General features: G+C 43.8%; 1 protein-coding gene across 1 annotated transcript; it reads left to right on the top strand.

The window, feature by feature from the left end:
• THBS4 (thrombospondin 4) lies at positions 1-25483 on the top strand. The gene is made up of 20 exons (XM_008064146.1): positions 1-244; positions 2427-2535; positions 2931-3013; positions 3327-3378; positions 3583-3785; positions 5337-5474; positions 8798-8866; positions 10865-11017; positions 12997-13101; positions 13498-13605; positions 13870-14029; positions 15053-15171; positions 16038-16090; positions 18902-19095; positions 20045-20223; positions 20867-20915; positions 21007-21203; positions 21850-22022; positions 24510-24649; positions 25258-25483. The coding sequence occupies exons 3-20, from the start codon at positions 2960-2962 to the stop codon at positions 25317-25319; spliced, it is 2208 nt and encodes a 735-aa protein (XP_008062337.1). The 5' UTR covers positions 1-244; positions 2427-2535; positions 2931-2959; the 3' UTR covers positions 25320-25483.
• Positions 25484-26888: the final 1405 nt, after the last annotated feature.

The raw sequence follows: 26888 nt of genomic DNA, 5'->3' as shown, positions 1-26888 counted from the left end.
CCTCCGCTATCTGAAGAGTGATGGAAAGATTCATCTGGTGGTGTTCAACAACTTGCAGCTGGCTGATGGAAGACGACACAGGCTCCTCCTGAAACTGAGCGGGCTGCAGCGAGGGGCTGGCTCTGTGGAGCTCTACCTTGACTGCATCCAAGTGGATTCCATCTACAATCTCCCCAAAGCCTTTGCTGGCCTCTCCCAGAGTCCTGAGTCCATTGAACTGAGGACTTTCCAGAGGAAGCCGCAGGTAGGAACCCACAAACCCACTCTTTGAGGTGGAAAGACAGGTTGCCAGCACTCAGGGAGAGCAGAAAAATGAGCTGAGGAACATGTGTCACTCGGTCCTGTTCCAAGTCGGGGTCCAGTGCTGGCTGTGGATCACCGGGGAGCTTGAAAAACAGCTGCTGGAGGGCCATCCTCAAGACATGTTGATCAGAATCTGTCAGAGGTGCCTAGGCGTCACATTTGAATAAATACTGATTCTAATGTGAAGTTGAAAGTGAGAGCTTCTACCTTCTATGATAAGTAGAGCCTCTTTGAATACAATTGTAAAGTTGGCAAGAAAAAGCAAAAATAAAAATAACTACCTTAGGGCGATAGCATTATCTATTTTCAATTTTCTATGACAAATGTTTTTTATTTTTGATGAAAATATAAAGGAATATTGGAAACTGCCAAGTGCTAGGAACAGCATTTTTTGATAGGTCTTGTCAGAACATCCACTAAAAAGGAACTTATTGCTAGCTTAGTTCCATGTGGTCTTAAAAAATCCCATTACCTCTGTCTTCTGTTTTACTCCATGTTTATGGTATTTTTAAAAATTATATTATTGTACCTGCTGTGGAAGTTTCCAAATACATTTCTTTTGGAATATTGTGCTAGGAAATACTTTTCTTTTTTTGTAAAAAAACTAGTATCCTTTGTCCTTTCTTATAATGTATAACTGGTTCCTGAATTTTATCTGATGTAGAAGACATTGTCAAAATCAGTAACTATGTTCATCTGTTATGGCTCATAATATTTTTGTCTTTATTTCTGAAACCTCATTTTCCATTTCTGTTTTATTATTTTATTATATATGCTTAGTTACAAGGTGTTCTGAGCCCTCTGTACAAAGAGGCAGATGTAAGCAAGTTTCTGTTACAAGTAGGAATGCTGTGAAGTATTAGATAGTGATACAGAAACTATGAATTGGATCCTAGAATTTTGTGCTTGAACAACAGGAAGCATTTTAAAGCAGGAATTTCAAGAAAGCTAAAATCTAATGTTTTTTGTTTGTTTCTAGTTTTGCAGTCATAAATATAGAGAGATTTTGAAGGTAGATTTATATATAGAAAAAAATTAATGAATAGAAAGATACACTAAACTGTATTTCTGAATCCTCAAAGTAGCCCAGGTAATCAGAAATCGTGCCATTGATCACTTCAGAATTTAATATCCACCACCAAATAAATTAATTTCTGAAGGCCAGAACACAGCCACGACAAGATCATCAGAAACTATGCTCATTGGAGTGATATCAGAAGCTCTACCTCCTTAAACTGGCAGTAGGCATCACAGTGACTCAGTCTCATAGTCACATACTCATTCTTATATTCATTCGGTTAGTCAACAAATAGATACATTCCAGGCATTAGGGATACTGTGGTGGAAGATCCAGTTGTGATCCTGCCTCCGTGGAGATTATAGTCCAATGTCCAGCACGATATCTGTAATGTAGCATGTGTTACATAAATTTTAACTTAGCTAGATTTCAAAGTGGTATAATTCCTCTGAAAATCATTATTGTGCTCATTTCTGAAGTAAAGATGATGACGTCACATTGGCAGTTAACATAAACTTTTTCTGTCAAATGTAGATATAATAAAAGGGTGACCTGTGGACTAACAATAATTGATTGAGGTCAACCAGTAATGTAAAAATATGATGCTGACTACCTAGTGACTATAGAAGATACTGTTTATTCATCCTCATAGCCCAAGGAAATCAGAGGCTTTGCTAAAACCTGGAGCCAAGACATCCTAAAAACAATATTGTATAAAATTGGGACCAATATCTTATTTATTACAGTTTCAACTCCATAGACAAATATTAGACAATTCTTAAGAGGCTCCTGCTTAAAAAAAAAAAAAAAAATAGTTCACTTACCATGTAGGAAAACGGCCTTTCCTCTTCTCAGCCCCCTTGCCGAACTTTTGGGCCAAGTTGGATGCCAGCATTTTCCTAGGCTGCTGGCTACTTCCATATGCACTTCAGTCAAAAAGACAGGACTGGCAGCCTTTAGGAAAAATTCAAGCCTACATAATCGTGTAAGATGTCAGAGAGTCCAAGTATATAGGGCTACTCTGCTTTGAAAATTATATGAATGTGAAGGTACACTGCTTTTGAACAGTGTTGGCAATCTGTGGTATGAATGTGATTTTTTCCAGGACTTCCTGGAAGAGCTGAAGCTGGTGGTGAGAGGCTCGCTGTTCCAGGTGGCTAGCCTGCAAGACTGCTTCCTGCAACAGAGTGAGCCGCTGGCTGCCACGAGCACAGGTGTGGGTCCTGGGCGGTGTGCAAACCTCCGTCTACACAGACTCCATGGCCCCTGAGTGGCTGGGTTCCATCACTGGATGATGGACTGTTGACAAAGCAGCCAAACACAGTGTATCTACAGAAACCATGCTCTTGCTTCAAGTCCAGGGCAAGGAATGTTTTCATTGAGCTTTTATTTTTATAACTCACATGAATTTGGAACAGCTAACCAGTGGCATCACTCTCTTTTTTTTTTCCTTTTTAGGTGAATTAGAAAAATTACCCCAAATTAAATTCAAATACCGCAGGCTTTTGAGTCATCTTGTCATGATGATTCTCTGGGATCATTTGGTTTTTAGTCACTTAGGTATGACTGTCACTTGTTGAATGCTTCTTGCCTTTTGCTGTTCCTACAGGGGACTTTAACCGGCAGTTCTTGGGTCAAATGTCACAATTGAACCAACTACTGGGAGAGGTGAAGGACCTTCTGAGACAGCAGGTAACAAACATGACATATCATTAAGAAAGCCCCAGTCTTGACAGAGGAGCTGTCTGTCCCAGTCAGTGGAGCTGCAGGCCTGCTCAGACAGGGAGGTGGCTCTGGGCGCCTGCAGCACCAGCCCAGAGCTCTGCTAGGGGGACTCTGGAAATGTGGGCTGTGCTTGTGACAGACATACCATGGCTCCAAGCAGAGCAGTGCCATCATGGGCTACATTAGCTCTGCTGTAAAACGTGTTGTGGAGATAGCCACACAAGAATTCTTTCATTCCTGGATTCCTTTTCAATCCTTTTTCCCCCTCCCATTTTCAAAGGTCAAGGAAACATCATTTTTGCGAAACACCATAGCTGAATGCCAGGCTTGTGGTAAGTGCTTTTCTAGTAACTGGCTCACTCTAAGTTGGGTGATTCAGGCTAATGCAAGACCTGGGGTGAGACTGTGTGGACTGTGGTTTCCGCAGGTTCCCTACATGGTTAGAGGCAAGGGAAGTGGAAAATCAAAGTTCATGTTGCAAAGTTCATGTATCTTGCTGGTGACAAATGAGCCTGTGGATTACTGTTTTTCTCTAGGTCCTCTCAGGTTTCAATCTCCAACTCCAAGCACACTGGTGCCCCCAGCACCCCCGGCACCCCCAACACGTCCACCACGCCGGTGTGACTCCAACCCGTGTTTTCGAGGTGTCCAATGTATTGACACCAGAGATGGTTTCCAGTGTGGGCCCTGCCCCGAGGGCTACACAGGAAATGGAATCACCTGTTCTGATGTTGATGAGGTAAACACCCTATGGCTTATGGAAAAAGAAGTCAAGCTGATAAGTAAGGGATGACTTTGATTGTCCCCCAGGCTCCATAAGAAAACCTACTTCCTGGTGGGAGGAGGTGAGGGAAGAAATATTACCTGTTGTGTGCAACGTACACTGTTAAAGGGATGGTACACTAATAGCTCAGACTTTACTATGCGGTATATCCATGCACACAACTGTACCCCTAAGTCTATAAAAATTTAAAAAAATTTCTTTAATGGCTACCTGATGACTTCCTGGAAAGACCCCGAGACACAGAGAAGCAGAAGGAGCCATGACACAAGACTGTGACCGTGTTTGCCATTCTTTCTCTCTGCATTTCTGAGAGAAAACATGGTCCATATGACTATAGTGCTGAGATTTCTGCACTTTGCATTGGTGGTTTCTCTTTTGCTGTCTGTGTTACAATTTTGCTTTTCCACTGCTTTTGAAAATATGGAATGGGAGGGTTTTTGTAAAGATTTTTGTAAGTCAGGAGTTACAATGATTTCTTCAGCCTTCTTAAAATAGAGAAGCAGAGGAGACTCTCACACCAACAAGACCTGTTGGGGAGGCTCTGTCACCTGTGAGTAACTAAAAGTGAGAGGAATCGAGCTGGAGGGAGCACATCCAGCAAATATGGCTGTCTGGCCAGCTGGCAGAGCCCCAAAACAGAATTCAAGACCAGGGTTAACCAGTTAGTAGTCCAGTTGCAGAACAGTGTCCATAGCAGGTAGCAAGGCTGCCATGAAAATGTGCACACTAGCACCCATGGGCCCTGCAGGCTTGGGGAACACTCAGCTGATTACCTACCTGGCGGTAAGCAACTAAGAGCATCTCTAGGAATCCCTTAATTGTAGAAACATCTGCACGTTTCACAAAACTGCATCTGATTTTTATCTGTGAGCTAGAATTTTCCTCCTTTTGAAAAGGCAGGAAGTGGTTATGGTTTTTACATTAGTTGAAGTGGTTAAAAAAGAAAGAAAGAAAGAAATCAGTTGCCCAGACAATAACAGCCTAGGGATAACTGAGGACTTGATAGGACACAAAGGCAAGCATAGACCCTGATGGATCAACAACTTGATGAAGAGGAGTCTTCTCTGGCTTTGTCTTCTCCAGGTCTTTCCATATGAGTGGTGGGTTTGCTAATGCCTTTGGAGTCATCTAATAGCCAGTTGACAAGTGGTCCGGGGACACAGTTCTTTCACAGAGACTTGTCAGTTCTAAGTTAGATTATCAGGGAGCTAATCACACTGGGAGGTAGACTGGTTAATATCAAGGATCCTTTCAACCCAAGTTACAATTTTCTGTAGTTACATTATTCTGTAATACAGTAAAGCCCACTAAAGGTAGCCCTAGGTTGTGTGGGTCAGGGATTCCTTGGGTACTATAAGATTGGAGGCCTTGACTTCCTTTATCATTCTTTTCTACCAAAAAATAGATAGTTAAATGACTAAATAAGCATGTATAAACAAATGGAGAAAGGTTTGAGAGTGTTTTCTCTGTGTGGCTAGAGACTAAACTTTTTTTTTTTCTCTCCAGTGCAAATACCATCCCTGTTACCTGGGTGTGCGCTGCGTGAACTTGTCTCCTGGCTTCAGATGTGATGCCTGCCCAGTGGGCTTCACAGGGCCCATGGTACAGGGTGTTGGGATCAGTTTTGCCAAGTCAAACAAGCAGGTGGGCTGAAGTTATGGTTTCAATGCATTTTTTATCTTAACAGAACAATTCTGGTTGGTTCCTACCTCTTCATTATAGACCTTTACCTCCTTGAGCAGTTAATGCCATGTGCAATATCATGGTGCATGATATGAAAATGAGGAAGTTCTCCATTCATTTCTGAGTATTTATGTCCATAAAGTCTAGCAGGGAGGAAGTTGTTGAGTTGGGATAATAGGATATCACTAAAAAAGAGAGAGTAGGGTAATACTGGATATGTGGCATAATTTCAGATGTATTTTGTGACTAACCATTAAGCATTTTGTCCTGCAGAATAACTTGAGAATCAGAAAAACAAATAAAAGCTTTGAAATATTAGGTCACTTTTACAGTCATTGTTGCCAATCAGAAGCTGTGTTAACCAGGAGGGGATTTCAAGAGTAGAAATGATCCCCTGAGGCCACTTCCGCTTTTTCTTATATAACCTATAAATGCCATAAAGCACTGGAGTACTTCAAGACAGTCTCCATTTATTTCCAAATGTTCTACTATATCCTGGTCATTATTTAACTGACTGATTGTGAAATTCTTTTTGATGTTTTCAGCCCTTAAAAATAGTTGGTCTATAGATATATTTTGCAACCTTAGGAAAATTATTAGCTTTGGAGAAGGGAAGAGGCTCATTATATCTTAGCTGCCTATCAAAGGATTCTAGAGGGCATTATTTTTTTAGACTAGAAAAAGAAGCCAAGCTCAACATTAGGAATGACAAGAAACCATTAAGATAATGACCCAAAGTTTTTCTTCCTCTCCTCTAATGATGACATCTCTAAGACTAAACCAAGAAAAATAGGCAAAATGAAAAACAAAGTGCTTAGTGTAAGGTAGTAAGGTGCAAGCATTTCCAATGAATTTCCACATCACAGTAGACCGAAATGAAATAGAAGGAAGTCACCTTGATAAAATTTAATGATAAATTTTAATGTACTCCAAGGGCAAAAGAAATAAAAGAAAATGATGAAATTTCCAGAAACAAAGAGAAAACTCAAAGCCAAAACTGTGAGTGAGGCTGAGGCTACCACAGCTCATGGGAGGTGGGAGCTGGGTCTGGGTCCTTGGAATGGGGAGCTGGGGTTTTAACACCTATGTGGGTGCAGCAAATGTAGTCTTGGAACTTTATTCATTAGAGATCGCTGATGTGAATTCACATCATTCCAAATGTTGTTTCTGGTCGCCATTGACGTGAGTTTACGTATTTGCAAATTCTGTTTCTGAATGCTATAACGTTGTCATAAGTATGTGTTATTATATTTTGCTTGAAAATGAATAGTCAGGCAAGGAGAGAGAAAATTAATTGAGATAATTATCTGATATCAACTGCATAATGTTGTTATTGATTTATGTAGTTGGTAAAAATTGCAAATTGGTCATTATTTGTTGCGATTAGTGTTGAATACTTGCATTTTGATATTTCAGTGTTTTCGTACTTCAACACTAAAAATAATTTATCATAATTATGAAAAATGAAGAAATATATGCTGATTTCTGAGGTGAATCCAGTGAACTTATTAGTGATAATGAGACAGTAATGTAATGATGCAATGCAAATGAAGATATATATATTTATATTTATCATATATTTATATACATATAAAATATATATTTGGTTTATAGTCCTAATAAAAATACAAAGTATGGAATCCTAGTCAGAGTGGTGTCTGAGGCAAATACTGGCTATGTCTGCAACTTTCAGCTGTATTGTGAAAAAGGTGACGATTTAGAAAAGACCATTTCACTTGTGCTTAATGACAGAAGTTTGTGACAACCAGCTTCAGATTTTTCTTATTTTCACCCACTCTCAGTATTAGGAAAGTGAAAATTTTGCTGATCATTAATGTGCTAAGGAAGGCCTGACACCCCTGCAAAAATCCAGGAGCCTCAGAGAACTACCCTGTCTACTACCAGGATATGGAAAAGCTTTATTAACCCTAAGAAATAACAAAAAAGCTTGACTTCAGCTTTGAGACATAGTTGACAAAAATGAAAATTACCCACAACAAATCAAAGTTTCAAGCTTGTACCACATATAGTTATTAACTCCAGAGCTATGCTATATATAGCTACAAGCCAAAAACAAACTAATAACCAGCTCAGGAGCAGTAAAATCCCAAAGCCCTGCCTAAAGTCAAATGCGTATATCACTATGTAAAGACATTCTAAAATCCAGGGCCTGTGGAATGCCCATAGGCAAAATCAGGGCTACTAAGGCTGTGCTCATAAACAAAAATGGCAGTTTACATAAAGAAACTACCATAAGGTGATATGACAAATACAGAATAAATTTAAAGGGATAAAGAGATACAAGAAGGAATACATACCATAAATAAAGAATAGGGCAATGTGGAAAAAAAAACAACACACATTTGAAAAATATCCAGGCAGGGCTTGGTGGCTCAACCTATAATCCCAGCACTTTGGGAGGCTGAGGCAAGTGGATTGCCTGAGCCCACGGGTTCGAGACCAGCCTGGGCAACTTGGCAAAACCTCATTTCTGCAATAAATTAAAACTTAGCTGAGCGTGGTAGCACACGCCTGTAGTTCCGACTATTTGGAAAGTTGAGGTGGAAGGAGCCCAGCAGGTAGACAGTGGGGTGGCTGTGAGCGTGCGTGCCACTGCGCTCCAGCCTGCACAACAGAGTGAGACTCCAACTCAAAAAAAAAAAAAGAAAAAAAAGAAAAAGAAAAAGATCCAAATAAAACTTTTATCAATAAAAAACTACAATCACTGAATTTAAAAACTCAATAGATGGTTAAAACAGATTAAACACAGTTATCAGGGAATTCATAGGCTGTATGGTAACTTTAAGGAAATCATCCAGAATGCATGGAAAGACATGGAAAGTATAAACAAGGCTAAGAGTCAAAAGAAGACATTATTGAGAAAGTCCAATATTTGTCTACTTGTAGCTCCAAAGAAAGAAGGAAGAGGAGTAGAGGGAAGCTGAAAATTTTCAGAATTAAAGATCAGCAGGAATTCACAGAAGTATACTGAGTGACAAGCATGATTAAAAAAACTTTCCTAACTAAAAAGGTATAGAACATGAATTGTACAAGTTGCCTTTTCTGCACAACTTTAAATACTATAAAGTTAATTATCATCTGCAATTAGATGAAGTACAAACAGTACAAATGCAGGGAGATGGCACAAATAACTTTCAGATCATCATTCTACTTGAATTTCTGTGTGTCTACTTCACAAAAATAAACTAAAACAAAGGACATTTATTTGCATTTTTATTCCAGCAGCCATATCTCTAAACATTATTTTAACTTTTCTGCACTAGGTCTGCACTGATATTGACGAGTGTAGAAACGGTGCATGCGTTCTCAATTCTGTCTGTATTAACACTTTGGTAAGTATTTCTCACGGCTATTGTTATCAAAGCAGAACAAGTTCTTAAAACAAGTGTATGTTTATAGATCATGACCCCCAAACACACATAAAACATATAGGCAGAATATATTTGATTGGCAGAATAGGGGCAAAAATTTGTGCTGAAAGTGTTTAACATGAGAGTAATTTTGTAAATAATTTTTAAGATTAATTTTAAAAGGGTCAAGTTTGTTCTTTATCTTCTATCAAAGTTGCAATATTTGGCTCTTAGATAACAATTTATTGGATAAAACATTACCTGTTGTATTTTAAAATTGTGAGGAACTTGGAACTATCGTAATAGTCCAGCATTTTAGCAAAGACTACATGATTCCCAACTAGTATTTTCATTTTCATAAAATGTTCCAAAAGTCATCTGTATTAAATTAAAGTGCTTAGCACTTAGGGATGTCTGTAACTTAAATATTCAGTTATGAGTTTTATTTCTAAAATTCTTGTCAAGTGTGTGCAAGGTGAAAGATGTAGCAGAGTAAATGATCAACAGAAGAACTACTGATTTCATGTGTGACAAGTTTCCAAGTTGTCTCTGGAAAAGTGATCTAATCCCTAGGTTCCTCATTTCCTTTTAAGTAAAAATACTTTACAATTATCACTTATTTTAATCCTCACAACAACCCTGTGAACAGGTACTATTAATGTCCTCATTTTACAATAGAAGAAACTGAGGCACAGAATTAGGCTACATAATTAGGCTAAGGCCACATAGCTTATAAGACTTCCAGACTGACTGCAGACCTTGGATTCTTCTCCACAATGCTATGCTGCTTAGGAATACACAGGGTTTTATTGCTTCTTAACTATTTACCAGGACAAGGCTGGTCTTCAGAAATAAATTTGGGAGACATTGTTATAAAGGTAATAATTGAGCCCTACAAAAAGAAGGAAAGACAGTGGACAAAACTCTGGGAAACCTCCAAAGTAAAGACGTAGGCACAGGAAAAAGGGCAGAAGCCAAGAGGAAGAGTGAGCTGTCAGCATGCCAGGGAGGCTGATCCATCAGGAAGGACAGTTGGAAAGCATTCTCTGGACTTGGCAAATAGGAGGTCATGAGTGACTCAAATCACTCAACTGTATACTTTAAACGAGTGTCTTTTACAGTATGCAAATTTTATCTCAATAAAGCTTATAAGATGAGTAAGTTCTGAGAATCTAACATACAGCATGGTGACTATAGTTAATAACACTGTATTATATACATGAAATTTGCTGAAAGAGTAAATCTTAGAAGTTCTCCCCAAAAGAGAAAAAAAAAAGAAGGTAACTGTGAGGTGATGGATGTGTTAATTAACTGACCGGTAGTCATTTCACCATGTTTACATATACTACATCATCATGTTGTATACTTTAAATATATGCAATTTTATTTGTTAATTATACCTCAATGAAGTTGAAAATTTTTAATAATGAAAACTACTATCTATCTATCTATCTATCTATCTATCTATCTATCTATCTATCTATCTTTAAGCTGTTTAAAAAAAAGGTACTGCCTGGCCCCGGGAGTGTCACTGCTGTGGAACTGTCAGCTCGTTTGCCAGGTTTCTTCAGAGCAGCCTACCTCATCAAGAATTCTTAGTGCTAGCCTCCAACGTTCCTCTGTGCACCTGTTCCTTTGTCATTCAATTGTACAAGAGTTAAAGGAACAGCAAAAAAAAAAAAAAAAGAAGAAGAAAATAAAAATTAACTTGCTTTAATCAAATCATGTTTCTGTCCCCAGAGTCCATCTCCCAGGATGTCATTGGGACGTTTGGACATTCCCCCTTGCCCTCCACAGAGCAGTTGGCAGGCTGGTGTCACTGGTTCATTGTCCAGCCTTCTTCTGTCTTCAGTTCTGTTCCTTCATTATCTCGTAAGACACACGTGTGAGCAGAAAGATGGGCCAGCATCCCTCTGAATCTCAGCATTAGCAAGCACAGTAAACAACACACAGGCTCATCATCTCTTTTGTTCCTCTCAGGGAACCTATCGCTGTGGGCCTTGCAAACCAGGGTACATTGGTGATCAGACAAGGGGATGCAAACCTGAAAGAAGCTGTAGAAATCCAGAGCTGAATCCTTGCAGTGTGAATGCACAGTGCATCGAAGAAAGGCAGGGGGATGTGATCTGTGTGGTAAGCTGTCTCTTGACCTGCTGTCTCCTGCCCCTCCTCCATTTTAACGCCACCACTCTTGGCTTCTACTTGCCTCAGGGTAAAGTACCCCAGAATGAAAGTGTTGTAATCAAAATAAGCATAGAATACAATAGGAATAGGGTCAATTGAGTGTGTGGGGAGCAGTGTGAAGGTCATCTAGCATCAGCCACCTTTTCTCCCCATCTTGGCTACAGGGTGACACCATCCCTTGGGCACCTGGATGCTAGAGCCCGTGGTGGAGACCTGGTTCCCAAGACCTTTCTGTGGAAAGGCTCAAAAAGCCAATGGGGGCGAGTGAACGGCTTCTGTCCTCTTTTCCTTCTGTTGTCCCTCTACCTGCTTGTATAATTTACAAGCATACCTGCTACCATCGCTAGCTACTCTCACCCTTAGGACTTCCAGTGTCAGTCTGTCCTGATGCTTCCGGGGGTGAGTCACAGTAAAGACGTAGGTACTATTGTAAACCCTCAGAGACCTCCTGTCTCCTGCAGGTGGGTGGAAGGGAGTGGATGGCATCATGCTCTGTGTCTACCCCCTCCATATTCAGGGATGGCAACGGTCTGTCCATGTTCCAGCCTGCAACCAGCTGGAGAAGGAAGGCTGGAAGGAAAGTGGAGCAGTCTTTGCAGACGTGGGTCTTGTGCTGAGCTTGTAGAGGGCCCTCTGTAAAGAAGAAAGCTTGCTCCTACTGTCCATGCCCAGATGATGGGACCCAGAGTCAGCACTGACTCCAGGCACTGAGAAGCAGCCAACTTGGACTGCTCCTCCTTTTCTTGGGCTGGGCCTTCAGCAGACCCTTCAGAGTTTGGTATGCACAGGCTACTGGGGATCATCTCCGGCAGCAGGATGGACTCTGGTAGACCTTCCCCTCTTCTTTATATCTCAGACTTAGACTTCTTTATCTCTATGCAGGCAAAACTTTCTGTGAGGAACATATATTCATTTTCAAATAGGGAAAACAATAAGAGCCAAAAATAAGTTAACAAAATAAATAGAATAAAGTCAGCCCTCCCAGGAAATACAGATATTCTGTGACAAGGTCAAGATAAAGGGATGTGCTGTATCAAAGGAGCAAGATTCAACTATTTCTCTAATTCCTTTGGTTGGGCATGTTTATTATGAAAAAGAGTCATTGAGATGCAAGTGTATGTCTGTTTCAGTCCTCATTTTCTGTGAATAAATGGATGCCTCCCTTGGGATGGTAAACGATAGGGCTCCTGATATGTTTTTTAATTTGTAGTAAGGCACAGTGACAGATGGTAATGGATTAATACACTTGGTGTGACTACTAACATAATGTAAGCTGCCATTAAATGGCTCATTAAAAATGTATTTATTCCTAGAGGAAATTTTCCTCATTAGAGTGAGTCAAGGACCATACCCTGTGGCTGAGCTTCCAGGCCTTCCAAAGGGCTGCCAAGGCGGCTGAGTGGGACAGGGGTGTTCAGGGTTCCTTTGGAGTCCTGTCCCTCTGTCTCTGGTTCAGAAGAAGCTCAGATGACTAAAAACAGGCAGGCTGCAGCTTAGGCCATCGGTGACTGGTCTGAAAGCACTTGGTTTCGACTGGAGAGGCTGGGAGTTTGACATGTGCACATGTGAAGTTCATTTTCTTGGCCCTGCCTCTGCTTGTCGGATCCTCTCCTTCCTCTCTCCTTTGTTCTCCTGTCACAGGGCTACTTTTCCTCCTGCTGCAGCAGTTCCCTGACATTTTCTGGGTCACCTTCTCCCATCTTCTTTCTGCTGTTCTGTCCGTCTCTGGGAACAGGAGTGGGAAGGAGAGTTTTCTCTATCCATCTCCCTTTGTACCTGTTAAATTTTGAATCATGATACTATTCAGGTATAATTAAATCAATTTGGAACCCTACCCCTCCAGACTGTCTGGCTCTGGTTCTCCCATCCAGGAGCAGAGGTCCTGTTAGCCCCGCTTCATGGGCCTCTGATGGGCATTCTCTTTACAGTGTGGAGTTGGCTGGGCTGGAGATGGCTATGTCTGTGGAAAGGATGTGGACATTGACAGCTACCCTGACGAAGAGCTGCTGTGCTCTGCCAGGAACTGCAAAAAGGTAGGAAGACAAGGTGGGGGGGGCATGTACACACACACGCATGGGCACACACTCACACATATATGCACACACATGTGTGTGCACACTTGCACATGTACACACACGCACATATGTGCATGCATATATGCTCATGTACAAACCACACACATGTGTGCACACATGTACTTATACATGCACATATGCATGCACATACCCTGTGACTTTCCAAGGCCACATCTCATATGGGGAGAGATTCTGTGCATCTCACAAAAAAATTGCATGTTTAAAGTAGCTGCATCTCAAATGAAGCAAAACAGTCACCCACAGTCAAGCAAATCAGCCACAGCCAGTTGTGAGGCCAGAAGTGGTTCTTAGACAAATGTAGGATGTCACTCTGAGCTGCCTGTCCCCCTTTAGGACAACTGCAAGTATGTGCCCAATTCTGGTCAAGAAGATGCAGACAGAGATGGCATTGGGGATGCATGTGACGAGGATGCCGACGGAGACGGGATCTTGAACGAGCAGGTACTAACTTTGTGGGAAGGACCATGAACCGCCACATCCCCAGGGTGGTGGAAGAAGGTATGTGAAGTCCACTATTCATCGGAATCACCTCAAATATTAGTTTCCATGCCTGCATTTCCATAGTGCAGCAGCTCTTTATAAGAGTCACATATCTTTAAAATATAAAATGGACAAACTTGGGTCACCAGAGTTCTGACCACTTATAACACTGGGGAGAGTGGGTTCAGGAACAGTCTGAATGCGTGTTCTCTCTTCATTTGTCAGGACAACTGTGTCCTGACTCACAATGTGGACCAGAGGAACAGTGATAGAGACATCTTTGGGGATGCCTGTGATAACTGCCTGAATGTCTTAAATAATGACCAAAAGGACACAGACGGGGATGGGAAAGGAGATGCCTGTGATGATGACATGGATGGAGATGGTGGGTTTGTCTTGCTTTGCCTTTTGTCTGGGATTCATTTGCCCTTGTCCTCTGTTAAGAGTGGGAATATAATTAGTGACTCAGGGCCTTCCAGCACTGGGTGTCTTGTGGCGGCCTGCATCTGGAGAGCCCAAGGGGGACTTGTGTCTGTGGAAGGAGACTCCACAGCCCACTCTCTTATTTAATAACTCTGGATGTGTCTGGGGCTCTACGTCACAGCCGGAAACTTTGTAAGATCCTGTCAAGCAGTGTCTTGTCAGGGTGTGTCTTTGTGGGACATCTGCCTTCCCAGATCATACTTTTTCTCACTTCTGATCAGCCTTTTCACATGTCGAAGACCTGGAGGTGGGTAGGGTTACAAGCTACACATCACATCATGGGCTGTGAAGGAAAATCCATTTAGAACTACCATCTCACCCTAAACACACACACCACTATAGGATAACCATGTGTGCCTACAGCATGACCTCACCTTCATGAGCCTAGCTGATGGCTCAGATCCAGTGGGGTGAACCAGCACACTGAAACAAGTCAAGACAAGGAGAGCCCCAGTGTGCGGTATTTACCAGTTTTCATGATATACCTACACACTCCTGTCATCATTGATTTGAAGCTACCAGTATGACACTGTTGAACACAAAATTGAAAGAGAGGGACACAATGGGCCTGGCTGCAGCGTGACACTGCCTGAAGCTCTAGGTCTCGATTATAGTTCCCACATGCACAAGGCACCCTCTCTCCAGGGCCAGCCCCCAGGCATCATGACCCTCCTCTGGTTACTGCCATAGTAGCCCTTGACATCTTTCAAAGAATTTGATTCCAATGGCTAAATGCCTCTGAAAGCTGATCATTTTTGAGTCTTCCAGATTCTATCCTTTGAAGATACTTCTAGTTAACTCTTGGAAAGGGTAGTGCCCATGTGATGATGGCCTGGGTAGGATTAACTCGCCACATGCCTGATCTCTGCAGTACCTAGAAGTCAGTGACGTGCCTCTGATCCGAGGTAGCATTTCTTTCCCACAGGAATAAAGAACATTTTGGACAACTGCCCAAAAGTTCCTAATCGTGACCAATGGGACAAGGATGGTGATGGTGTGGGGGATGCCTGTGACAGTTGTCCTGATATCAGCAACCCTAACCAGGTCAGTGGGACACAGAGGAATTAGACTCTAGGCTGAACTTCCTCATGCAAAGACTCACTTAAGACCAGGGTCTGGAGAAAGAACAGAGCCCATTCCACAGTTCCTGGCTGTCACCACTTCCCTCACAGATCAGACGTGGTGAAATGACATACTTTAGGCCTGAACACAGTGGGAAGAACACACCAAGAGATCCGAGGTCCTGGGACTAATCTCATGACTATAGAGAGCCCATGCAGTTAAAAATGTGAGCTTCATCATGCCCAGAACAGGTTTGTTTCTGCTGATAAGGAAATGGACATTAAACACTGGGATCCTTGTGTCCCTTTAGTCCTTGAGCCCCTACACTGCCTATGCACAGACATTTCAGATGAAGTTCAGTCAGCGATGTGTTGAGTGTTCCTTCCCACTTCCCATTGCTGCCTGGATAATTGGGTATGAAGTGGCATTTATTTTCACAGCCCCAAGAGAGGGGAGTTGTGGCTGCCTTCTGTGACTCACTCACCATTCTGGCTCAATTCCAAACTGCAAAAGCAAAGTGAAATCCCTTTGCATTGTCCCCATGCCTGTGGCTGGCTCTCTTTCATCCTGTCTCCTCCTGCCACCATGCCACCCCAGTTCCTCTTCCAATCAGCTCATCTGGTGTGTTGGCTGCCCATCTAGGGAGCTTGGTATTTTAGAAGACTTTTTTGAAAATTCAGCATAGTGCTTACACCAGTATGGTGCTGTCCTTTTGCAGTTTTGCACCACCCAGTTCCAGAGAAATAATTCCCCAAATCCAGTGATGATGGACCAGGTCTGCCTTCTCTAGAACATTTTGTACATTCAGGCCCAGGGATAAGTGATGACATGATCTGTTCTCTTTACAGTCCGATGTGGATAATGACCTGATTGGGGACTCCTGTGACACCAATCAAGACAGGTATGGTGTGAATCCTGGCATCTCCCAGCTCAGAGAGCTGGATGCTTACCTCTGGAGAGAGGATTAACCTCCAGAGCTTTATGTGATCCCGTGCTCTGGGATCTCTCTGGGTAGATGGGGCTGCCAGCAGTACCGTAGCCCTGACGATGGCCAGCATTGCCACATCTCCCTGAGAGTTCTGTATAGGGGATGATGGTGGCTCATGAGGCACCCCAGCGAGTGAGATCTATTGCAGGAGAAACAATATAGTGTCATGCATCACAGATGGGTTTTGGAGTGAGACCGCTAGGTATAAATCTCAGCGCCTTTTCTTCCATGTTGGCCAACCTTAGGCAAATTACCTAACCCCTCCATGCCTTAATTTGCTCATCTGTGAAATAGGATGACAGTAGATTTCACTCACAGGACTGTTGCAGAGACTGAGTTAATCAGTGAAAGGTGCTTATTATGGTTTCTGTTCTATACACAGCACTCAATAGACATTAGCTCTTTCATTATTCTCTCAGTGCAGGAAAACTTTGCCATCATCCTAAAATAGAAGGCTGTCAGTTTGCTGAGGGATTGCTATTATTTCACTGTCCTTGAAATTGTTTTATTCCATCTCCCTTATTTAAGTGGAATTGTTCTATGCAAGTGGATTTTGTCATCCCTCCTAGTGCAACACAATGGGTCCTACATTAAGACATGGGTCTGCACCAGATGCTGTAGGAACATCACCAAAACATAGATATATCCACTGGGTCCTAGAGCCACCTTCAATCCAGGGGTCTAAACTGTTTCATCTTTTTAGGGAATTCTTATGGAGGCAGCCAGAACAGGGATGGGAGGTAAGGATTCTAATAGGGAAAGGATGAAAGAAGTAGCTTCTCTTCTAGTACCTGGACCCGAGGTTGCCCTGCAGAAACCAGTTCTCGACCCAAACCTCACTCAAGGACAGTTCCTCTAAAATCCCATCTCCTTCCTCATGCTACAAAGCAAATATAGTCATTCTTCAGTATCTGTAGAGGATTGATCTTGGGAACCTGAGGATACCAAAATCCATGGATGCTCAAGTCCCTTGAGCAACGAACCTAGAACAACCTCCCATATACTTTAAATTATCTCTAAATTAGGCTACTCATTACCTAATACAATGTAAATGCTACATAAATGGTTGCTATTCTGTATTTTTTTTATTTGTATTATTTTATTGTTGTAGTGTTATTTTTTATGGGTTTTTCTTTCTGAATGTTTTTGATCCATGGTTGGTTGAATCTGCAGACATGGAACTGTGGATACAGAGGGCCGACCGTACTAGCTAAGTGAACTTAAATATATTTCTCAATCTCTCGGAGTCTCCACTTCTTCATCTGCGAAGTAGAGGTGATTAAATGCATCTTGCACGTTACGGTGAAAATTCAAGTTAATGTAGGTAAAGCACCCACACAGAGCTGGCCTGTGGGATATGCACAAAGGATGGGGGCTGTGTTATCATTGGTATCAGCATGAGGAGGGGCATGTCAGCAACAGAGTCTGACATCATATGTCTCACAAGGAAAAGATGGACCTGGTATCCGGACAACTGCCTTGGTGAAGCACATCAAGAATGTTCCCTGTTTCAGGTCATCCTGCACTCTGCCATCAACAGTAATTTCTATCCCAAAATATCCTATCCTACCAGACTTTAGATAGTTGCCTAAAACAAATGACTCATTCTGCTACATTTTAATTTCCACAAGCTTGAATCTTGGGGAAGAGGACAAGAACTCCTTGTTTTACATAAGAATGTGCAGGGCTATATAGACTGGCTATTGATGAAATAGCTCAGTCTTACATTTTATAAAGCAGCCCAGGAATTCTGCTGTTCAAGCCATGTCATCTTCTGCTTATTCAGACTGCCCTGGATATGGCATGGACTGGTCCCTGGCTTCCTCCTATATCCTCTCCTAGAGAGTGTAGAAGCAGTGTCTGGCCCAGGGAAGGTCACAGGTGGAACAGGGTGAAAAGAGTATTTGCTTTGATCCAGAGCAGCCATGAGAGACCTCAGTAGATTCAGGGAAACCTCTGGGGACAGGGAAGACTCATCATAAGGTGGCATTCAGCCTGGAAAGTCGAGTGGACAGAGGAGAGTCCTGAGAAGCCCCTCCAGCCAGCACTGAGGCCAGCCTGCATGCTCCCCTCTTGGGAAGGGGTGGCCTTGTTCTCTTTGCTGTTCTCAGTCCTTGTGGAGTCCACTCACCAGGGACTGTGCCTATAGCAGAAAACACTATAGGGCTTCCCAAGAGTCAGGCACTGAGGAAGGGCTTGTGCATATATTAAAGTTTATTATGCAAAATTCTGATCATTTTAATCAGGTAATCTCCACTACAATACTATGAGATAGATGTTGTCATTATCCCCATTTGTCAGATGAGGACACTGAGGTCAAGTGCCATGCCTGGGACCATATGCTGGTCAGTGGCTAAGCCAGGATTTACCTGAGATTGTCTGGTCCCGCTGCCCCTCACTCTGTTCCCTCACAGGTCCTCTGAGTCGGGGATCATCTAGCAGTCCCTGAGACCCATAGGAGTGTCTGGTCACAAATCACAGAAATAGACCCTTATCTTCTTGAGAAGGAAGTGCCTCACTTATTTCAAGAGGTTAGGAAGTGGGAAAAGGGTCTCTAAGGCGCATAGGGCAGGCTTATCTAAGGAAATGATCCCAGTGAGCTTGATAAAAAAACCAAACATGTTTTTAAAAAAACCCCTCAAAAATAGACTTGCTTTCCTGAGAATACATGCTTCCTGTCCCCTGCTGAACTGTGATCCAAACCACCTCCCCTTCTGCCCTCAGTGATGGAGATGGGCACCAGGATAGCACAGACAACTGCCCCACCGTCATCAACAGTGCCCAGCTGGACACTGATAAGGACGGAATTGGTGATGAATGTGATGACGATGATGACAATGATGGCATCCCAGACCTGGTGCCCCCTGGACCTGACAACTGCCGGCTGGTCCCCAACCCAGCCCAGGAGGATAGCAACAGTAAGTGGGCTCAGCCTGGCACACGGGCACACCTCCCCAGCCCCACTCAGAGCATCCCCAACTCTCCGAGCCCCAGTTGAAGCTTCTTAATAATCAGCTCCTCTGTGTAGCTGCAACTTGTATGGACAGTAGACGTCTGACTGACACCAGTCTCCAGCTTAGTCAGAGCTAAGCTGCTTTGCATCTTCCTGAGCCGCCCTGGGACGAGGTCACACAAGGCAGGGAAGCAGCCATGTGTTACAGCTGAGTCTCCAGGGGGCTTGGAGCCCCTCTGTCATCTTTTGTGTTCTTCCACTGGGAGGCCCAGAAAAGGAGCAGAGGAGAATGACACAGCAGAAGTGGCATAGGCTGGGTACACAAACCCCGAAGCCTGCAGGGGCCAGGCAGATAGGAAAATGTGTGCAGATAAGAGATAGCAGGAAGTGGTGGGTACTGTGGCGACCTTGAGAGGGCATGCCACCCACAGTGATGCAATGTGAAGGCTCAATGCCATCACATCAGCTGAACAAAGCACACTTGTGGGCCAGATTCAGCTTAAGGGCCACTAGAAGCTATGGTCTTAGAAATACTCTGGTAACAATTTCCCTTCTTTTTACTCATGATAGTCTAGAGAGTGCTGTAGACATTTGCCTATGTAAGATCAGGCTTAAGAGCCACCAGTTGGTGAAACCCTTGGATGTGATAAGAACCTCTTGGGGAAGGCAACTGTTCAAATTGGTCCTGCAGGAAACTCTGGGTGTCCATCAAGGGCTGGCCTGGTCGCCTATCACAGGGATTCCATGATGGGTGGAGTCCCCGTCACAAGTGATAACTGATTCTGGGACTCCTCCCATATGCCCTGGCGGTGGGAATGTGGGCTCTTCTGTTCCTTGTCCAGCCCCTTTCCCTGCTGGGGGCAGTGCTGGGCATGGGCACCCTTGAGCTCCCATTCTTTCTCCACCCCATGCAGGTGATGGGGTGGGAGACATCTGTGAGTCTGACTTTGACCAGGACCAGGTCATTGATCGGATTGACGTCTGCCCGGAGAATGCGGAGGTCACCCTTACCGACTTCAGAGCCTACCAGACTGTGGTCCTGGATCCTGAAGGGGATGCCCAGATCGATCCCAATTGGGTGGTTCTGAACCAGGTGAATGTCACACAGTTGGCAGCAGTCCAGCTTTGCCTCTTGACAGAGGCCCTTCTGATAGTGGCAGGTGCATCTAGAGGATGATGATGACTAGCCAGACACAACTCACATTGTATTTACTCCTCAGTAGCCTATGACAAACCACTTTCATCGTGCCCATGATGAAATAGAGTCTTACACACCTTTTGTGATTGCCTGTGTTAGAACTGCAGCAAGTAGCTGAGGTGACTGAAATTGGGACCCAGCAGTTTGACCCTAGAGCTCACACTGCTAATCTCTCTGACAGACTGCCTTCTCTATATTCTCCTCATTTTGTAACTAAGGCAAGAAGGTACAGAGAGGCTTAGTACACTTTCCAGAGTCCCACAGTAAGTCCTATTCATTAGAAGTATATATTGTATGTTTTCCAGTTAAGGGTCTATTGAATCAGCTTAAGGGACAGTCTTAGCAAAATTATTTCTTTTCAACTTTGAGCCTTTCTGACCTTGAGTACCTAATAAGATAGAGCAACTTCTCAGGTAATGAATCTTTATATTAAGGTCAGACATCACTGGACACCTACTCATGGCATCTGAGGTTCTGAACTTCTCTGCACTTTCTCAGCCTCTTCCAACTGTTCTGAACTCCCTCCCTCTCTCTGCAGGGCATGGAGATTGTGCAGACCATGAACAGCGATCCTGGCCTGGCAGTGGGTATGTCCGGGCTCCCATGAACACTCATACAGAATTCTTCCAGCTTCTGGTGAGGCTTGTCTATATTTCCCAGCTTACCTGATCTCTACAGGGTACACAGCTTTTAATGGAGTCGACTTCGAAGGGACCTTCCATGTAAATACCCAGACAGATGATGACTATGCAGGCTTTATCTTCGGCTACCAAGATAGCTCCAGCTTCTATGTTGTCATGTGGAAGCAGACAGAGCAGACATATTGGCAGGCCACCCCGTTCCGAGCAGTTGCAGAACCTGGCATTCAGCTCAAGGTACTGTGGTTTGAAGTCACTCCTCTTCCTTTCTTCTGAGCCCTTTACCTCCTTTTAAGTGCCATATTCTCCCATATGGTATTTGATTGATCTAAGAAGTAGAGCATTCATGTTCAAGTCTAAGTAAGGGAAGACTGGAGCTGACCCAGTCTCTGCCTTCTGTCCTGTGTACCAGTCACATTCTGACCTCTCATGGTGAGAATTTTGACCCAAGTGTTGTCAGAGAGGTGGGAATGACTGGGATGCATCTTCAGGCACACTGTACTGGAAACTGGCTAATATATTTTGTCAGTGGAGCACACTCTGAGGATGATAGGTTGCCCTGTCACTCCTGTTGGGACAGAGGCAGACTTCAGTGGCCAAAGATTTGTTGGGCAACTTCACTGGACAGATATGGGGAGCAGTGGACCTATAGCAAGAAAAAAAAATGTGGAGTTGGGAGTAGAATATTGTTCAATACTTAGCACTAAAGGGTTGAGTGTCACCTCAGTAGAAATGACACTTAAGCATTTTCGCTTTTTCCCCCCAAATCCAAGACAGCCAGATTATAACCACAAATTGAGCTCCACCATATCACCTCAGATCCAGGAAGCAGGAAGGGTGGTCTGTATGTCCTATCCTAAATCTTGCTCATATCATTGTCCAGGCTGTGAAGTCTAAGACAGGTCCAGGGGAGCATCTCCGGAACTCGCTGTGGCACACAGGGGACACCAGCGACCAGGTTAGGCTGCTGTGGAAGGACTCCAGGAATGTGGGCTGGAAGGACAAGGTGTCCTACCGCTGGTTCCTGCAGCACCGGCCCCAGGTGGGCTATATAAGGTAGGTGGAGGACCCATCTTACCATGCACTAAAGGCAAAGCATGGTCTGTTTTGCATTCCATAGCCGTCTTGACCAAGGCCCGTCCTCAAGGGCATGCCAGGCCTCCTGTGACTTGACTAGGTGCCCAGAAAAGAGACTGGGCAAAAATACCCAGACTCAGACTGGCCACCTGGATCGTAAGGCCAAAATGAGGATGGAAGGACCTTCGTGAGGGAGGGCTCAGCCCAGGGAGACTGGTGCTGTCATGGGGGCGGACCTGGAGTGAGGGGATTGGCGCACTGGCACGGTGGTGTCCTTCTGGCGCACTGGACAGAAAAGCCTGAGTGTGGATGGGCTGACCAGAGTGCGGAGGAAGACATGAGCCAGTCTCTTTTTCATACCCTCTCTGTGACTACTGGGGCCCTGTATAATCACTTGTCAGTGCATGCTTCATATTGAATGCACTGTGGCCCTTAATGTTGGTCTTCCCTACTGGATCACAAACTTCATGAGTGCAGCACCTGTGTCTTACTTCATCTTGGTCTCCCAGTGTATAGCACTATGCCTAGCCTGCACTATAGGCAGCACAGACGAACCATCATGCAAGCCAGTGTCATCTGCCCTGTTTCTTTATAGAACTTTATGTAAAAGTATTCTCAGGAGTTAGAGTGGCTAAGGGCTACATTTTTGAAATGTAGACCATGCACTTCCCTCTTCATTCCTCAGACTCGCAGATCAGACCCATGCTGGCTTCTGCAATACGTTAGGAAGGAGTACTGACAGCATGCTCTGGATCAGGGCAGGAAGGTGGCCTAGTGGAAAATGAAAATCATGAGGGCTCATTCCTGTTTTGTTCTTCTTTTTGGCATGATGTCAGCTGTGCTCAATTTGCCTAACAGTCAGATGTCCTCAGCTCTCTGAAGCCCAGCGCCTCTTTTATATAACACATATTTTGAAATGTCCCTTTTCTGTCCCAAAATGAAATGATAGAAAATATAATCTACTTATATAAATATATATATATTTTTAGTTGGACTCTGACTCTGTCACCCAGGCTGGAGGGCAGTGGCATGCTCATGGCCATCCCAGACTCAACCTGCTGTGCTCAAGCGATCTTTCCACCTCAGCCTTCCAAGTAGCTGGAACCACACCTGGCTAATTTTTTGAATTATTGTAGAGATGGGATCTGGCCAAGTTGCCCAGGCTGGTCTCGAACCTGTAGGCTCAGGCAATCCTCTCGCCTCCACCTCCCAAAGTGGTGGGATTACAGGCATGAGCCACGGCACCTGGCCTACAAATAACTTTAGAAAATAAATCTGAGCCCTGACAATGTAATAGGGAAAGAAGAATAAATTAATGAATAATAAAATAATGTAAATACATGGGCACAACTATACCAGAAGGCAAAATGAAAGAGACACTTGCACCCATACCTAGAATCATGATGAAGGTGACATTCTAATACAGACTGTTGTATCAGTGACTCAAATGTAACAGTAGTGTTGCTGATGATGATGTGCATTTCTAAAATGGCAAACATTTTAGAGTGTTAATTTTCTTTTTCTTTTTTTTTTTTTTTTGAGTTGGAGTCTCACTCTGTCATCCAGGCTGGAGTGCAGTGGCACGCTCCCGGGCACTACAGCCTCGACCTGCTGGGCTCTGGCGATCCTTCCGCCTCAGCCTTCCAAGTAGCTGGAACTACAGGCGCGTTACCACAACTAGCTAATTTTTGATTTATTGTAGAGACAAGTCTCACCAAGTTGCCCGGGTGGGTCTCAAACCTGCGGGCTCAGGCAATCCACACTCCTCGGCCTCCTAAAGTGCTGGGATTATAGGCTGAGCCACCAAGCCCGGCCTGGAGTATTAATTTTCAAACAAAGAAAATACTCAGTAGTTTCTCAGTTTACTCTGGAAGATTCAGCCTATGTTAAAATTAATGCAAAATAACTTTGGTGTTCACAAGTAAATGGATTGTAGGACATGTGAACTTGTTCTCTCCAGGACATCGCGAGCCATCTAGCATCCCTGGCTTCCAATACTCAGTGCCACTGTGATTTCTCTCTACTCAGAGAGTACTATCTCCTGGGGAGACCCATTGCTCTGAGATTCCACCACATGATATAAATCACCGGAGTTTATAAATCAGCAGAAGTTTTTAAGCATGATATCTAGATAAGGTAAACCACAAGATGGCAAAGACACAAAACCTATGGCTCATGACATCAGGCTGTTTCTTGTTAACTCAGTAGCAAGTGCCTGTTAAGTTTGCCCAACGCTGCATTAGGCTTTTTGAGAGACAAAAGTCAGGGAGACCGTCACTGCCCTCAGGCACTTCCAGTGGAGCAGGGAGGGGAAGCAGCTAGAGCACAGTCCAGGGCAGTGAAAAGGTCGTGTAACACAGAGGAGAGCTGCAGGTGTATTAGAAGAGGGGAGTCCTGAGCCTCCCAATAGAAGCTTTACCTGGGATTGGGCTTCATGGAGTCCCACTCTGGCTATGTTGCCCACAGGGTGCGATTTTATGAAGGCTCTGAGCTGGTGGCAGATTCTGGAGTCACCATAGACACCACAATGCGTGGAGGTCGACTTGGCGTTTTCTGCTTCTCTCAAGAAAATATCATCTGGTCCAACCTGAAGTATCGCTGCAATGGTAACATGCATTCTTATTACTGTTCAATATTATTACTAGAATTAATCATATGATGCCACCTTATTTTTATAGGACCCTTCCCCCCATAAGCCCAAAACTCACACCACGTATTCATTAAAAACTGATAGTCCCTGTGTAACAGAAGTAAAAAAATAGATCTCATTTTTGCTTTCTCGTATATGTGGAAATTGAGACCCATAGAATTTAACTGTGTGGTTCAGGGTTTGGGGTCCAGTGAGAACTTCAGTCAGGTTTAATTTACAGGCAGTCTTTATTTTCATATGGATCAAACATAATCACAGACTCAATCCGCTCTCCCTGTTAATTTTGTTTTGGCCTGTGAAGGAGCACTCCTGGGCTTTAAGCCAACCAAGTTGCAAAGCAGCCTGAAGTGGGAGCGGGGTGGGGGTGGGGTGGTGGGGGGGTGGTGGGGGGTGGTGGTGGGGGGTGGTGGTGGTGGTGTGTGTGTGTGGGGGGGGTGTGCATTGTGCAGCCTGGTGGGTGGAAGAACAGTGCCCCCTGCAGGGTACCTGAGCCGTGGGAGATGAACGGAAGCTTGGAGTGAAAAGGACCCTGAACTTTCCCTAACTAACCTGTTCTTCTTGCAGATACCATCCCTGAAGACTTCCAAGAGTTTCAAACTCAGAATTTTGATCGCTTGGATAATTAAACCAGGGAAGCAATCTGTAACTGCTTTCTCAAACACCCCAAACCATGTATTTTTTAACTTCCCATAACTTTCTTTATACACACCGTGGCTTTCTTTTACAGCCCAAATATATTAAAACTTTTTATATGAGTGTGGTAATAAAAGAGAAGAGAGAATTTTTAAAACCCATGTTACCAGACATTGCCTGCGTGTGGCTCAGACTTTAGGGGTGCATGCTGTTCTCTGAGGAGTCCATGCTGAACTTGTAGGGTGATCTTTTTCTCGGGCTGGATGGTCAGTGAGGTCGAACTTGTGTCTCATCTGGGTCACCCCTTGAGCTTCACACAGAGAGCCCAATTGTTCTGTGTTCGCCTCAGCAGCCTCTTATTCTGAGGTCTCAGAAACATGCACTCAGGAGAAATGTTTCCAAACCAGTCCTGGGGCAGATTTATCCACTTCGTCCTGACACCCTCCTCCCATCTCACACACCACTTCTATACATACCTTCTGCATAATTCTCATGCCAATTTATATATTTGGCTCCCCCTAGTGGTATATCAGCTCATTGAAAATAAAGGATCTGTTATCACAGTATTTTACAGTATCCGGGATATAGTAGAAATCCAACAAATGAGTTCTCTTGCAACTCAAAATCTGTTTTCAACACATGACCCAACTATGGTGGCACCAGGAGCATGGACAAGGCAGAATCTTGCCTTGTGTATACCCCCGGCTTTCTTACATTTCAGGTGTAAGTCAAAGATTCAGGCAAATTTTTTTTTTTTTTTTTTTTTTGAGTTGGAGTCTCACTCTGTCGCCCAGACTGGAGTGCAGTGGCCGCTCCCGGCCACCACAATCTCGCCTGCTGGGCTCCGGCGATCCTTCCGCCTCAGCCTTCCAAGTAGCTGGAATTACAGGCATGCGCTACCACGCCCAGCTGATTTTTTGATTTATTGTAGAGATGAGGTCTCGCTGCCCAGGCGGGTCTCGAACCCGCGGGCTCAGGCAATCCACTCACCTCAGCCTCCCAAAGGCGCGGGATTACAGGCTGAGCCACCGAGCCCGGCTGCAGGCAAATTTTTATCAATTCCCTAGAACTTTAGTTTCAAAGAATATGGCTGTGTAGTTATATATTCTTTTATTCTAGAATTCTTGGAAATATCTTAAATCATTTTACCATGACTTTAACAGTCAGAAAATACAGTGGTACATGCATGACCAATGTGAGATGTGGAAGGTTTCTGGACATCATTTTCACATGTATAGTCTAGAGATGTGTGTTGCCTTGTCATCCAGGTCATCTGATCTCCTACATGAAGGTCTCCAATGGGTGGAGAGAACTCAGGCCTGTCCTCCAATTGTTACTGCTTCTGACTGTCCATCCTCCTGAGGGAACCTGCAACAGACACTATCTCCCAAGTCCTTGTTGCTGCCATAGCATTTTTTTCAACTATGGTTGAAATGTCTATGTCTATAAGTCTCTGCCAATTCCAAAAAACCCAGGGAAGAAAATTAAAGTCTTTTGGTTTCCAGTCTTCCCTTTCTTCTTCACCTTTTATATCTCACTGAAAGGTTCTTTCCTGAGCCCTG

This window comes from Carlito syrichta, unplaced genomic scaffold (assembly GCF_000164805.1).
Source record: "Carlito syrichta isolate Samal-C Ts95f unplaced genomic scaffold, Tarsius_syrichta-2.0.1 Scaffold307210, whole genome shotgun sequence".
NCBI classification, from domain to species: Eukaryota; Metazoa; Chordata; class Mammalia; order Primates; family Tarsiidae; genus Carlito; species Carlito syrichta.
This window is presented reverse-complemented; position numbering and strand designations above follow the sequence as displayed.

Excerpts from the sequence above, each read along its gene's own strand:
- THBS4 (XM_008064146.1), top strand. The coding sequence starts at position 2,960 with ATGTCACAATTGAACCAACTACTGGGAGAGGTGAAGGACCTTCTGAGA. Across the intron at positions 14,030-15,052 it reads TGATGACATGGATGGAGATG|GAATAAAGAACATTTTGGAC; the intron begins GTGGGTTTGTCT and ends TCTTTCCCACAG. Across the intron at positions 21,204-21,849 it reads AACCTGGCATTCAGCTCAAG|GCTGTGAAGTCTAAGACAGG; the intron begins GTACTGTGGTTT and ends ATCATTGTCCAG.